This window comes from Crassostrea angulata, chromosome 3, assembly GCF_025612915.1.
Source record: "Crassostrea angulata isolate pt1a10 chromosome 3, ASM2561291v2, whole genome shotgun sequence".
NCBI lineage: Eukaryota > Metazoa > Mollusca > Bivalvia > Ostreida > Ostreidae > Magallana > Magallana angulata.
Genome location: NC_069113.1, coordinates 42,908,901 through 42,925,137, shown reverse-complemented (window position 1 = coordinate 42,925,137; position 16,237 = coordinate 42,908,901). Strand labels below are relative to the sequence as shown.

The following is a 16,237-nucleotide window of genomic DNA, read 5'->3' as shown; positions in this document are numbered from 1 at the left end:
TGTAAATTATAATATTTTGAAAATTTATGGGACAGTTGGAAAGGTATTTTTGATGCTGACATCTAATTTATTTTCATTATGATTATTTTTTTCTATTTCTCTTTTGTTACTTAAACTGGGGTTTTTTTTTCAGAAGTGTTTTTGACTGAATGTCTGTTCTGAATGTCTGATCTTAGAATAAGAAATAAATAATAATAAAAAATACATTATTTCAATTCTCGGTACATATAGAGCAGTTATTTTAGAAGCTCAGAAACGATCATTTATTGGGTATTGATTGTAATTCAATTTACACGTGCATGTTTCAACTCTGAAAATGGAGAAACATCATATTTAAGAATCTCATACCGATAAAAACACCCATTAACATTTGGAAAGATAGTGACCAGAGGTGGAAAAGCATAAACGCAGCTTGGAGAGTTTGGTATGGACCCCATCGACCGTACCTAAAGAAAGAACGATTAAGTAAATTTAAAATATTATGTTTTGAGCTCAGTAAATGTTTTCTAAATATAATTATCTTTGTAAATATTGTCCTCGATTGAACGCTTTAATGGTATGGAAATGACAGTAGAAATATTCAGAAAACCTCACCTGTACGTGAATTTGTAGGTGTAACTTTGCTGACAAATTGAAAGGAAATTGTTAACATAGAAAGATCAGATTGATTGTATTTTTTGAAGATGGTGATGAAAATTCCAGTCACAAGCAGTCATTCACACTTCAAATTTAATTTACTTTTAACACCTCCCCATTCAGTCATTAGATTATCAAAAAAAATAGGACTATACCGGCAAAAATGAGCACATAAATAAAGATTTAAAAAATCATCTCGGGACATAATAGAACTATATCCTGTAAAAGCTCATTCAATTTATGAAAATTCCTATAGAAATATACAATACTGGTTGAATATAAAGCCTAATTCGCCTAGTTGCAAGTCCGATATGACAAATAGCTTACTGCAAAAATCTTGAAAATTGCCAAATTGAAAGTAAAATGAACCGACAAGACTTTCAAATTTGAGTCAAGTTTTCTGACACAATACATTTGCAATAAAAACTTTGTAAATATATATAGAACAACTTTACCTATGAATAACAAGTATTTCTTAAAAATTCCAAGATCATCTACAAAAAATTTGTACATATCGTGTAACATTATTATTCTATATAAAAAAAATTCAAGATGTCCCTCTGGATATTCTAATGTTTATTATTAAGCTCATTTTGTAACAGGGGTTTTTTTTAAATTCATATCATATCTTGAGCAATGCAGTTCTAAAAAAGTCTTAAACAACTGTTGATAGATAGATAGATAGATAGATAGATAGATAGATAGATAGATAGATAGATAGATAGATAGATAGATAGATAGATATCTCGTTATGAATGATTCAAATCTATAAATCAAACTTTGAACCCCTTGTGATGCCAAGGAATTGTCCAGGGGCGAAGTCTTCACAATATTAAAGAATTTCACATTGTCATAATGCTTGCTTACAAATAAAACCATACATTTAACCGTTTCAATTGTTGAATTTTTCTCTGCTATTAGACCCACTAATAGCCCCCCGCCCTTCTCCTAAAGATTTTGACGAATTTGAATCTTAATGGTTTTCACAGCTTCTTTTGGCAAATGAAATCAAATAGAAAACGATTTTATTCTATACATTCTTATTGAAATTGGACCCCAATTGTGGCGTCACAATATTCCTAGGGATCATAGCTTTAACAGAATACAATCTACCTAACCTGAGGATGCTTTCACTCAAGTTTCATCTTTTCTAGTCAAATGGTTTGAGCGAAGTTTTCAAAAATTTCTCTACTTATTTTCATGTAAAAATTGGACCCCCATTGTGGCCTGAAGCCCTCAACACCCAAAAATGCACGATATATCAATCATAACCTTTCCTAAGTTACAAGGGAAAATCAAACCTTCAGACGTTGTACACGCAGGATCGGGAAATGAAACTATCTTAAACATTGGGAAGAAATCTATCTCAAAATATATTTTTTACTAAAAAACATTTCTCAAATTATAATCCAATTTAATTGGTAATATGAATGAAGTACATAACGTTTAGCTGTTCTATAATGAAAAAAATAGTTGAATCGGTTGGAATTAATTTAATACATTCTGAAAGGTTCGATCGGTATCATAATAATTCAACGGGTCAGACTGGTCTTGCATCAAAAATATTTGAAGTATAATTAAAGAAATATTAAAGCTTTCATTTCTAAGACTAACTTGTACTTACACGTAGTCTTCATCCAAATCTCTTTTCTCATCTACTCTGTCCTCATTTTTGTGATCCATTTCCATCATTACAAGAGCGCTACTCCTGACAATCTTCTATTGTTGAAATTTCTCAGCAAGGCTGATAGCAATAAGTAGTATCTTGTATAAGAACTGAAATGAGATTTATTGCCTGGTGTCATGACGTCAGGCATATCTAAGGTTTAAAAGTTAAATTCTCCGAAACAGTGCAGACAATGGGATCATGCGATATCATGATATTTCACAAAAAATATTAACCGTTGCATGTTTAAGGTGTCAGCATTCACATTCACAATTGATGAAAACAGCGAGCAAGAGTTTTCAAGTAAAAGGGATGTTCACAATGCAGTGCACGTGTGTAATCCTGATTTAAAAATAGATCAGCATTCCACCATATTTGAATGGTGAAAAAGTGAGGAGGGGGTCATCGCAACTAGTTGTAACATACTACCTATTACGATACAATGTAAGTAATAATTGTTGTTGGATTATCATTAATACAAGAGAGTCATCAGTTTGGATTAAAACAAATATATATTCACCCCTGCAAATGTGTTCGGAATGTTTTCTTTATCGTTGCTAAGTATGTAATAAATTCAGAGGTGCTCGAATGAAAGTTCACGAGACTTCACCGAGATTTGTTCAGTTCCTGTGAAATTTCGAGCGGAAGTATAAGTGTTCGGATAATATTCTCAAAATACGTAGGTACTGGTCGTTTTTCATACATATCCTACTTTGATTTATGTTAAGGTATTCGATGTATAACGGCCACATTTTGTACCTTATAAATGAATGGTCCGATATGCTTAATCATGATATCATTTTGAAGGTGTTATCAAATAAAAATACTCCACCAAAGGAATTTTCAAAATTTTGATTATGGTCCAACTAATTACACCTTGAATTTTGCATTGAAGTATATGGGCAATGTATGTTTTATTAAGATATTGTAAAAAGTAACTTAAAATTCGTAAAACTCTTTTGGTTAATACATGCACAAACTTTCTCTTTATTTAAATATGAATAAAATGAATTATTTACCGCAGATATTTTGACGAAATTAAAGTTTTCTTTTTTTCATCACGGGGAGATAACTCTTTAAAAAAAAAATAAAAGTGCGAAATTACCGTCTCCTTATATGTTGTCTGTCATGTGAATTTGTTTCATGTCACTTTCATAGTTATCTTGCAATACATATTTAACTAGTTTAAAATGATTCAAAATTGTTCAATATCCCGTCATTATACATTGAATACCTTAAAACATGACAATCTGTCTTATTTCACCAAACAGCGGTTATTTATATTAAACGGTAATATTCAGAAAAGAGTTATCGTTCGTGTTCAACCAAGTGTATAGTGGTTGAAAATATAAACATTGGGTTGCTTGATAAAATCATGACCATGTTTGATGCTTGCGGTGTGCAATACAATGTTTTTAAAAATAATAATGGGGGTCTATTTTGTATAAAAAACTTAGCATAGCGAGCCATTTTCAAGGAACATTCTGCATAAAATAGTGTAGTCTGTTGCACTATTGATACTATTACTAGGTCAGGCGCGGATCGAAAATTAATCATCCTCAGGGGGATCTCTACTAAGCATTTTAATTGTTGCAACAGCAGACAAATTATATTTTTTTGTATTGTCACATTTATTTCTAGAACACATTTTATCCACCAATTAATGATAATAAAGTTTAAAATCAATAAACCTCTAGATTTGATTACAAGTACCTAGATTCTATAAAATAGAATATAAATACGAGGCACGATTTTTACTAGAAACTGAAAGGGTCAAATAAAACCACGTGGTCTAAAATTTAAATGATAATAACAGCTGGAATGTTTACTGGAGGAACTAAACCGCCAAAGCGGGTTGTGACCCAATTTTCGTTCAGTTGAGCGATTTCATCAATCTTGAAAAGGGGTCATAAAACTCGTGTGTCTTACTAAATGTACATTACTACATTTAACAACTACTAATCAAGTGTGTTTGGTAATTCGATAGATCTCTTCCAAAACATCCGATCCAAAGTATAATATACATGTATGTAGCTGTAACAAAACAAATGTCAAAAAATTCATCTGACCCCCACCCCATGGATCTCTGCCAATGGATGAGTTCATTCAAACAATATGATCAAGATCTCAGCCGTTGCGTGAATGGTAAAGCAGGACTTCGCGCCATAATGTCTCATTCATAGTTTTTGTGCGCCGAATAGTGGACGAGACCGTTGGGATCGTGCGAATACCACAGAGCACACCGTGCTCTGTAAACTCACAGGCACGTAGCATCGGGGGGGGGGGGGACTTTTTTTCAGCAGGCACTTTTCTTAACTTTTATATAATGAATTGAAATATCATGGATTTGCCCCGTCCATTTTTGGAGGTGCATGTAATAAATGAAACTGCAAATAAGGAATTGAAGTTACAGTTTGGGTTTTTTTTTATGAATTCAAAAACAAAACGTTACCCCTTCATATTTTGTATGGTTGAAAATTTTAAAAAACGCCTTTCAGTTGATTTTGCATCTTAATATAACAAATACAATTTTTAATAAAATGACTACTTAATCTCCAGCTTTCAAGCTTACATGCACTTATATGATATGTGAATATTCCTTAAAAAGTTAAATAAATAATTCAATTTCAAGTGAGACTACTAATTATAAACATGTTCTAGATCAAAAAAGGCTGAACGTTCCGTTCCGTTTACTAATTTATGAGCAGCTGCGAAAATTTAAATTCATTACTTATAAGATAGCCTAAATGATACATGCATGCTTCCATTGAATAATTTTGTTTAGTCAGGCAAGCTTTTTGGAAAGCTATTACTTGTATTATGCATAGGATTACGAAGTTCCATTTTGTATAGTCGGCGCGGAGGGCCCTTGGCCGGTGTAACGACGAATAGTGACCCCCCCCCCCCCTAGACTACTGACCAAGGGCCATTTTACTACGGAGAAAAATCACCCACTCAGTTGTAGAATTCTTTGAGTACAACGTAGAAATTATGGCTTTAGAGTAATCTTTCTCCGTGTGGTTTGTAGAAAAAAGGCCCCGTTGAATATTGACTATATTTCATTACATATTCTCTGTTTACTTGTTTTATTTCCAGCGCATTTTCTTTAGGGTAAATACAAGGGGTGATGGTTGGGGAATTACATTGCCTGCTTAATACTTAGATTATAGGAAATATAATTTTCTTCCGTGTCAGCTTGTTCAAAATAATCAGCTTGAGTAAACTTTTCTGATCACCTGTTATTGCCTATCATCATTTTTTCAAATTATAAAAGATGTAGTCAAATTTCGTGAATTAAATTACACTGAATATAAAATGTGTCACTAACCTTAAATCTTGGCAAGAGAATAAGACTTACCTTAGAAAACAATTGAATGTTTATAATGGATAATTGAAACAGGCGCGAATCTAGAATATATTTTAAAAGTTAGGGGAGGCAAAAATAATCGATAATATAATGTATTTTTACATTGTCAAACCAGACTGAATAAAAAAACCCCACTCATTGTATATAGAAACTGATACAACCCTGGTATTTATATACGACATTTGAATCTCGTTATTAATACATCCATATTCCTTTAACTTTCCTCGGATTTTTCATACACGTGTCCCAGGCATTCATAATCGTGTATTGCAGTTTCTAAAAGAAGAAACAACAGATGCTCGAAAAATCCTGGTTTTTATAAACGCCATTTAAATCTAGTAATTGATACGGCCATATTCCTACATAATTTTAACTTTTCTTGAATTTTTGTACCAGGTATTCATACTCGTGTTGAGCAATTTATAAAAGTAGAAAACATCATCTGTCTATTTATTACCATTCTCGAAAACCCATGGAATTTATAAACGCCATTTAAATCTAGTAATTAATACGGCCATATTCCTACATAACATTTAACTTTCCTTGGATTTTCTATATGTGTCGCATGTATTCATACTCATTTATAGCAATTTCTAAAAGTAGAAACAACAGCTATTTTCTGGAAAAAATGATCTCTTAACTGAGTGCTCATGAAGTGTGCTATCTATTGAGATATGTTTGTTGATCAGCAAAACCCCTGGCACACCGGAGCTGTGTCCTCACGGCAATCCCGCTGGGTCTTAAATATGAAAAACGCCAAGGTAAACGCAGTAGAGTCTCCTACAGCGCCGTAACAAAGCAACAGCATCTTCGTCCGTCGCGGTGGGATCGCCTTGGACATTTTTGAACGCTACGCGACGGCGCGCACTTTGAACATGCAAAAAGTACGCGCCGTTGCTCTAGATCTGCGTTCTGATAAACACGCCGTAGGAGCGTAGTGAGGTCGCCTAGACAGCGCTCCGTTGGAGCGCTCAAGTAATGCAGCTAATCGCAGTGTAGACGCAGTGGTAAGTCGATTGCGCATGCACGGAGTCCTTTGGGATCTCACTGCGTCTCTATCGCGCTCCACTGCGCATCCACAGCGTTTGAACAAGTTGTTTTTCATTTCACATAGCGACCCAAAACAGCTGTTGCTGCGTTCATCGGGCTCTCCTGACGTTTCTTCTGCGTCTATAAGCGTTTGTCGTAAGAAATTCTTGTTTGTTTCCAATACAGTTGTACAGATTAACATTAAAGCAATATGAGCTGTATTTTTTAGAATTTTATTTTGCTGCAAAATGTCCGAAGAAAGGTTTCTCTTCAAAGGAATATATAGCAATTCAATTCTAGTACAGGACAAATAATTCAATCTTGCTTAAATAAAGGTTTCTTATCGGCTTTTCCCACAAAAGTAAGGCTGACAGAAATTAAAAAAACATATTTTTGGTCAATTTAGTAGAAATAACATTTTTGTTTTAAAAAAGTTCAGCATGAAAATTGCAGCTCATATTGCTTTAACCTACCAAGAAGTAAAGAACGTCTTTTGCACGCAGTCGGCGTGCAAAGCACGCCCTGGACGCGCGGTAAAAACTAGCACGTCATGAGCGCTCGGCGGATACTCAGCGAAAGCGCAGTCAATCGTCAAGTAAAACTCCGTGGAAACGCAAGTACGCGTTAGAAACCAAGGTCGCCGCCACTTGTAAAATTTTGAAATAAAATTGTATATTTTATCTGAAGTTTCCATGCGATCTTTAACCCATGTCACACCAGAGCTGCGTCCTCACGACGATTCCGCTGCGTCCTTAAATAATGTAAAACGCCAAGGTAAACGCAGTAGAGTCTCCTACAGCGCCGTAACAAGGCAACGGCATCTTCGTCCGTCGCGGTGGGATCGCTCTGAACATTTTAGAACGCCATGCGACGGCGCGCATTTTGAACATGCACAAAGTACGCCCCGTGCCTCTGCGTTCTGATAAACACGCCGTAGAAGCGTAGTGAGGTCGCCGTGACAGCGCCGTAAGATCTCCAACAGCGCCACGAGAGCTCCGTCGGCGTGCTCAAGGAACGCAGGTAATCGAAGTGTAGACGCAGTGATAAGTCAATTGCGCTTGTACGGAGTCCTTCGGGATCTCAATGCGTCTCTATCGCGCTCTCACTGCGCATCTACAGCGTTTGAACAAGTTGTTTTTCATTTGGCTGCGTTCACACAGCGACCCCAAAGAGCTGTTGCTGAGTTCTTCGCACTCTCGTGGCGTTTTTTCTGCATTTATACCGCGCTCCCACGGTGTTTCTAGTGCGTTGTTATCAAGACCACGAAAACTCGAACAATGGCTGTTGTACAATAGCAAGAGATGTAATAATTATAAAATTGGATGTAGATAACTATGTAAAAAGTAGCATTTGCGTATATTCCAAGACCTATCAATGGACGTAGATGGAATTCATGCCATTTGGTTCTGATGTTTTCACATCTTTTCTATGTTTTCTAACAACTAATAACGAAACTTTTTTATAGACCTGACTATTAAGAATTTTGTCCTAGTCCTTTACAAATTATTGGTTTAAGTAGTTATGTTTCGATTACAATGTACCTTTTCCTAAAATCAAAACAATTTTTAATCATTTATTTACTAGTTGTAAATTCTTGTTTCTTTCCCATAAAATTGTACAAGTTAATATAAACCTACCAAGAAGTAAAGAACGTCTCGTGCACGCAGTCAGCGCGCAGAGCATGCCATGGACGCGCGGTGAAAACTCCTAGCACGGCGGAGACTCAGCGAGAGCGCAGTAAATCGCCAAATAGAACTCCGTGGAAACGCAGTTACACGCCTTGGGAGCTCCGTAAGAATGCCTCGGTCGCCGTCAGGACGCCGTGACATCTCCACTTGTAAAATTTTCAAATAAATCTGTACATTTTTTCTGAATTTTCCTCGCGATCCTACGGCGATAACATGAATTTACAACGCCGTGAACACGCCGTGGGGACTCAGCTTGGTGTGACAGGGCCTTTACGGCGATTCCATGAATTTTACAACGCCGTGGGAATGCAACTTGGTGTGACAGGGCCTTTAAGAATCGGATTAAGTATTTAATTTTTTGAGAATATTTACATTCTACTACAATAAAAGAGTCAATTATGACAAAAAACTGTCTTGTCAGCAATAACAACCATTGTTCATTTATTTCCATATAGTGTTTCTCATTTGCAGCAGAATTTCAATCTTTCACCAAGGCATTGGCTTTATCATAAAGACATTTTTCACTTCTTTCCAAATTTTGAAATTATTTAGATAAATTCTCCGATTTTTTCGAAAACTACGCATGGAATTCACTGAAAACAGACTAAAGAGGGTGCTAGAAAACCACACCGAAGAACTGACTGGGCCAACAGATACCATCGAGGAAGGCGTGAGAGGCAGGAAGAGAAAGAAAGAAGAACATCCAGTTGTTATATCCAGGTTACAAGTGGACCCCTTCAGCTTTGCTGACCACCATCACGCAGGTAAGCCAACTGTAATCATGGGCAACCCTGTGGCAAAGAACCCTTGTTCTTTTGAGTCAGTAAAAGACGTTTTAAAAACTATAAAGAGACAACAGGTGAAGTAAGAAAGTGGACGATCGTTGGGTGGGATGGCCTGCCATCTCATCTCATCGGGAAAAAGGTCATTAGACAAGAAGACCTGCAAGACATCCTTCTTGTGCCAGGGCCTGGTCACTTTGAAATGAACATGACCAAAGGTATGCATGGCCTTCATTTATAGTAATATAAAATAAACCTTGACTATTATGAAAGTACTAATTATATTTTCTATCTTAATAACAGCCATCATAAAGCTGGTGTGGGACATCTTTGGAGAGAGCTTGGCAAAGATGCTTCGTTACAGAACGGCCAAAGCCCTTCATGCAGGCAAACGACCACCACAAAGCCTTTCAATTTGTTGAAATTTTACTTTTTGGCACAGGTATTTAATTCTTTACAAACATAATTTATTACATTTGTAAAGTTAATATTAATATTCAATAGAAATATGACGTAATTTTAAGGTGATGAATTACATACTCCCTACGTAAGAGAAGGTCTGTCATCAAACCAATCCCCATTAGCCTTAGGATATTTCTAATGGTGCAATACAGTTAAAGACTCGATTTCCAGGTAAAGTTTTGTTATTATTCCAACATACTCTTCAATAAATTTTATTTTAAAATATATGCTATGTAAAATATATTAATTGCTATTTATATTTGCAGAATACTGCAAGACATTGTATTTACTTACATTCGTGCACTATGTTTCGGGTTGGTGTACGTCGAAACAATACTTAAGTCATGATGGCAGGAAGGTTAAAGTTTGCCCCATTATTTTATGGTTTAAACAAGTATAATTATCAACAAATTGAAATCCTGGATTCCATGATGAGACTTAGCGCCCCTCCTGATATTGCTAGCAGTTTTTTTACCAACTGCCTCCAGTTAAAGCTTCATCCTTGTATAGAAACATCAGTTTAGTGATGCCTGATACGTGAAATCAGGCATTCAAAATAGCAACTCTCACAGAAATCATGAGACAAAAGACGATAAAGAATTTGCATGCTATTGAACAGACTCAGAACTCACGAAAAAAGGACAGCCTTTTTCCTCGAACGATTTTTCGAACGATTTATCTATACTGTCATCTGTTTCTATTTAACAAACACCAGAGGAAGCAAAATATGTTTTACACATTTTCCCAACAAACAAGGAGGTGAATGAACACAATGAGCATATGATAAAACAAGTCTGTTTCCAAGTTAATATCTCAAAAGCAACAGATTTCTACAAAAATACTGTCAATGGAGAAATCACACAAAGAGATGAACCATACTCAACTTTTGCATCAGAAGATTTACTGGACATACTTGAACTTGGAATCGGTGCCACAGCTATGCTAGTTCGGAATATTAACACTGACGATGGTTTAGTGAATGGGGCCTTTGGTACCATAACTGGATTAGAAAAAAGTTCTGACAACATTATCAAAGCCGTTTATATTAGATTTGACCATCCTTATTCTGGGAAAAAACATCTCTCCAAGTTAAAAACCACGAACACAATACCAAAACATTCAGTTAGGATGTCTCCAGTTGAAGATAATTTACATGGTAGAAATATGATCAGAAAACAACTGCCTTTAAAATTAGGATGGGCAGCTACCATTCACAAAGTACAGGGAATGACATTAAAAGAAGTTGTATCTCTTAAAAATACGTTTGCAGCTGGAATGGCATATGTTGCCCTCAGCAGAGTATCATCGCTAAAAGGATTACATATAATTGACTTCGACTCAAAAGTTATATAGGCATCACATGACATCACTAAAGCTCTTCAGGCATTGGAACCTTTCCTTTGTTCAACAATATTGCCAACAACTGCGCCAAAAGCTACAATGACTCTCACTTTTCAAAATACCGAGGGCCTTTTACCCCACAAAGACACGTGTAATGATATTGGAGAATTCTCAAATCATCAGTTTTATAGAAACATGGTTATCAAGATATGCTTACTTGCCAACATCATTGCTACCCAACTTTAAACCAATATACAAGTTAAGATCAGATTCCTCCCATTCCCAAAACATTTTGTACACTTCACTTGCTATTGCAGATAGAGGAGGAGTTGCAATCTTTGTTCAAAATGACCTGCAATTTACTGAAAGAGTGTATGATACCCATAATCTGGAGTATGTTGCAATTTTAATTGAAAAATCAATTGTGTGTATTCATCGTAAATATTTACAGACCACCTATATATCCCTCACCAGCATTCTGTAAAACATTACATAATCTTCTTCAGGAAATTGACTTAAAAGAAAATCTACTACCAATTATTGTCACTGGGGATTTCAATGAAAATATTTTTCAGAAGCCCTATCCTATCCTGCAGCTGTTCCAAAAATATCATTTTACACAACTTGTACACGACATGACCACTGCGCCAGACAGCTGTTTAGATTTAGTTTTTGTAATGAACTTCCACCGTAATCCTACTTGCAAAATATTTCCAATTTATAACAGCTTTCATGAATTTGTGAAGATATATTTCGTTTCAAAAACATATTTTCAAGTTTGGATGATATTGCACCATAGTTATAAGTTATTATTTCCCTGTGACAACTTTTATAGGCAGCAATGGTTATTAGTTCAAATGTTTTGAATGTCTGTAATCACATGAGATGAACTTTTATCATTTATATTCGGCATTTCATCGTCTGAGTACATTTTTAATTCTTATCATTTATTGAAATTAAACAATATATATGTATAAATAGAAAAATACCATTTGTCATATCTGCAAACAGAACAATTTGTGAATTATTGATATATTTGATATCAATAAGAATGAAATTTTTTTTTACATTTTTTCGCAAAGTAATGAAAACTACAAGGACTGTAATTTTTAGCCATGACTGCAAAAATATTGACTTTTTTCAAAAACAAACGAGTACTCATCTGATTAAGACCTTCCGCAAAGATTCTGTAAATTTGATAGTTTTCGAATGTAGTAATAAAAAGATTTTAGACGCCTGATACATTTTTCAATAGTTTTTTTTCTTTTTTTCGTTCTAAACCATACTTTTATTAGTGCTTTGATATTTATTCTCAACTCACATACAGTAACATTCAATTCATATCAAGATCTTATGAAAGTCAGACCTATTTTAATGTTGCCTTGCTTCGTTTGGGAGACTTTATAATCGCCCCGATTATAATTAAACCTTGTATTTTATATATTATTAACATCAATTGTACCTGGATATTACCAATTTGTTTTTATTTTTTTCTCAATCAGGCTTCGCTAATTAATAATCAACAAAAATTCTTTTTAAAAATCCGGAAATCGTCTGATTTTACTATCTTGCGCATGCGCATTAGATTCACGCTAAATCACGGGATGTTATTCTTTTTTTAGAGTTCGCGTCATATAGGAATAAGAGTACCAATGCACCGGATGTTGACATCAGAGAAAAAGTTATAGAACATTGTAACACGAAATAAATGGATAGGCGTCAGGCGATTGGCTGAATTCAGGTATATAATTATTTTCATTTTAAAGCCAAAATATAAATGTTTGAAAGAAATGATGGGATGAGGGAATATTGCAGAAAGTACAGAAATGCCAGAGGAGATTGTAGGAGTGGGGGTTAATTTTTTATGCAGGGTGCCATTTACTGCTGATCGCTGTACGTTGTAAACAAGTGCAAATTTGACCTATAAACGCCACGGGACCATGTATTTTTTTTTGGGGGGGGGGGGGGTTCTGAAAGTGCTTAAAATGAAGTTTCAAATGATACCAAAGATTGGGCTGCTATTGTCATAGTAAAGTACTGAGAGGTTTTAAGGTTTGTATAGAGTTCTATGGGAAAATAATTGGTAGGCTTTTCCCTATAGAGACCCAATTTTTGACATGTCATGTTACTTTAAAGAAGAAAGTAGTTATTTTTAGTTACAGAATCCATGATGGAGAACGTTTTTAACAAATTGAGAAACAAATTAGAAGAAAAGAGTGAAAGGGTTGGGGGTCTGGAGGATTGTGTCTTATGGAATTGGGGGGTTTTGAGAAATGGTTATGGGTATATAAGGGTTTTATGGCCAGATGGGGGAGCAAGGTTGAGAGAGTGCATTGGGTGGCTCTTATGGTGGAGATGCGTCTGACGAGGTCACAGTTTCCAGGTGGAAACCTGGAGGTCAGCCATCTCTGCCATGAGAAGCTGTGTGTCAACCCGATGCACCTCTCACTGGAGCCTCATGCCACGAATCAGGAGAGGATCCATTGCATGCAGCAGGGGGTATGCAGTGGGGCACACCATCCCCATCCAAGATGCATATTTTAGTGTAATTTGATGTTTTTAAAATATAATCATGGAATTATTGATCTGGTTTGGAATAATTGTGTTCTGTATGAGTCTTTTTGCATGATCGGGCTCGAGATTCAGTCAACATCATTGTTTTTTTATATTTAATTTCTTCCTGATGTTTCTCATAAAGTTTGTACATTTTCTTTCGTTTTGTTACTCTTTTTGCTTTGTAAGATAAAGACCTTTGATATGATTTATTTAACTCATAATCTGTTTGTATTTTATCTAGGGTCTGGTCCACTTGGCCACCAGAGGGTATGGGAGCTCCAACCCCTGCGCAGAGACCTCGGAGGGAGCTGCCGGGACCGTTGTTACAGGAGTGAGCAGCATTGTGAGCCCGGCCAGCAAAGTTTCTTGTGAAGGTGACATTGCGAGGCAGTGATCGTCGCAGAAATCTGTAGAAGCTTTCGACCTTCTGAGAATTACTGTTTTTGATTGTCTTGTCCAAGACAGCTGGAGACAGCCGCTTTGAGAAACAAGCATGGAGCATTGTTTCATTCTCGTCGAGGACGGTATCGAAAAATTTTGACCTAGGTAAGAACTCTTGCGTACCCAGTTATTATTTACCCTCCCTTTGCACACTAACGAGTGTTTTTGCATAAGGCATGATCCCCTGTGTAACACTTAACCACTGCATGTTTGGTGTAAAAGAGCTTGTTTTTTATTTTATCTGCGTCACCCGCATATAGTGCATGCGCTTGATTTATCTCGGCTGTACACCTGTCAACAGCATCAAGGGCAAAATTGTGCTAAAGTTTGGTTTTTTCTGCTTTGGTTCTTTTCGGCATGATCTCCAAGAGTCTCTGGTCTCTTTTGATTGCTTTTCTTATGCTCTCAGACAGGTGACGAGTGTCAATATAGTGACATGGCTTATTTTCCAGCAGACCATACTTATAGAAGGAGTCTGCAGCCCGACCAGCAGAGCTGTCTGGATCGGTGGTCACTTCCCTTACCTCCAGGATATCTTTACAGAGTAGCTCCGCCATACCTTCCCTGGCCCACGTGAACTCATCTCCTATCGTATGATGCATCGGAAGGTTTGCCCCACAGACCCCGGGGTTGCATTGATGGTCACGAGAGCCCTCATCAAGTGACCATGTTTTGAGCATATCTTATTTTTAGTCACCATTTTAATTATTTGGTGTTTTGAGGTGACATTCTCAGCAAATGAGTACACAGTTTGTGTCGCCGGCTGGAAGGGTGTCTCACCCACTCCCGAGTAGAGGAGGTTATTGTACATGCCATCGCATTGTACAGGGATGGCATGTGGGTATTCATTTCCCCTCAGGGTGTTCACATCTACCAGCCGGCGACACCTGTCACTCATGTCAGCCTCGTTGATGTTTTGGATTAAGGCCAAAACTTTATTGGAAGTTTTTTGTAGGGACCTACGAGCAGGAGGAGGAGTAATAGTACAGAGAAGAATTTTCCGTATCCCATCATTACCCACAGGAGTTTGACTGAGCCCAACTTGCAGACCATAATTGATTTTAGCTGCCTTTCTACCCGGGGATTTGGTATCTACCTCCTCATACAGGTTGTAACGCCTAGACGAGTAGGTACACTTGGTGCAGCGGAGTCCCATTCTGCTTCCAAGTCCCCGCCTCTCTTCCGACGCCAAGTCCCAGGACAGAAGTCCAGTGCATTCAGGTGTCTCCTGCTGGTGAAGTCGGAGAACCTCATTCCACATCTCAGCTGTTTTTCCCAGGTGGAGGAGTCTATGTGAATTTTGATCAGCCAGCCTAGATAAAGTCACAATGATTTGTTTACTTGAAACAGTCACCAGTATGCAGAGCATGCAAGCAGTTATTAGAGTTACTTCCCTTAGACTAACAGGCTTGACATGTACAATTTCAAATTGATGTAATTTCAGTTTTAGGCAACCTAAGCTTCTTGTTTTTGTCTCAATCTACTGAAATGCCCTTTAGCTGCATGTATCACACTTGACTTCTCATGTACCTACATGTAATTACATGTAATTTTTAAATACGTGAACCCCACCCTTTTAAGGTCATTTTCTTGGATAATTAATCATATAGCAGATATTTGAATGGGGTAAATGTAAGAAAATTGGGGAAAAAATCTTCTGTCTTACACGTTTTTAGCTCACCTGAGCTGAGAGCTCAAGTGAGCTATTCTGATCACATTTTGTCTGTCGTCCGTCTGTCCGTAAACTTTTCACATTTTCAACATCTTCTCAAGAACTACTAGGCCAGTTTCAACCAAACTTTACACAAATCATCCTTAGGCAAAGGGGATTCAAAGTTGTGAAAATGAAGGGCCACACCCGTTTTCAAGGGGAGATAATTAGAAATTAATGAAAAATTTCGAGAATTTTTCAAAAATCTTCCTCTCAAAAACCATACAGCCAGGAAAGCTGAAACTTGTGTGGAAGCATCCTCAGGTAGTGTAGATTCAAAGTTGTGAAAATCATGAACCCCGGGGGTAGGTTGGGGCCACAATGGGGGGTCAAAGTTTTACATAGGAGTATATAGAGTAAATCTTTAAAAATCTTCTCCTCAGAAACTAATCAGCCAGGAAAGCTGAAACTTGTGTGGAAGCATCCTCAGGTAGTGTAGAGTCAAAGTTGTGAAAATCATGAACCCCGGGGGTAGATTGAGGCCACAATGGGGGGTCAAATTTTTACATAGGAATATATAGAGATAATCTTTAAAAATCTTATTCACAGAAACTGATC

The 16,237-nt window shown here is 36.7% G+C and overlaps 1 protein-coding gene and 1 pseudogene across 1 annotated transcript in view; both read right to left on the bottom strand.

The window, feature by feature from the left end:
- The window catches only part of LOC128178317 (solute carrier family 22 member 16-like), a 30,974-nt gene extending 24,497 nt beyond the window's left edge, over window positions 1-6,477 (bottom strand). Inside the window, exons 1-3 of the mRNA XM_052845429.1 lie at window positions 5,661-6,477; window positions 2,261-2,400; window positions 349-446 (exon numbers count right to left, since the gene is read on the bottom strand). Of these exons, the coding sequence (XP_052701389.1) occupies window positions 349-446; window positions 2,261-2,328 (166 nt within the window). The 5' untranslated portion in view covers window positions 2,329-2,400; window positions 5,661-6,477. The remainder of the gene's footprint in view (window positions 1-348; window positions 447-2,260; window positions 2,401-5,660) is intronic.
- A 7,643-nt stretch (window positions 6,478-14,120) lies between these two features.
- On the bottom strand, window positions 14,121-15,836 carry LOC128176894 (uncharacterized; annotated as a pseudogene).
- Window positions 15,837-16,237: the final 401 nt, after the last annotated feature.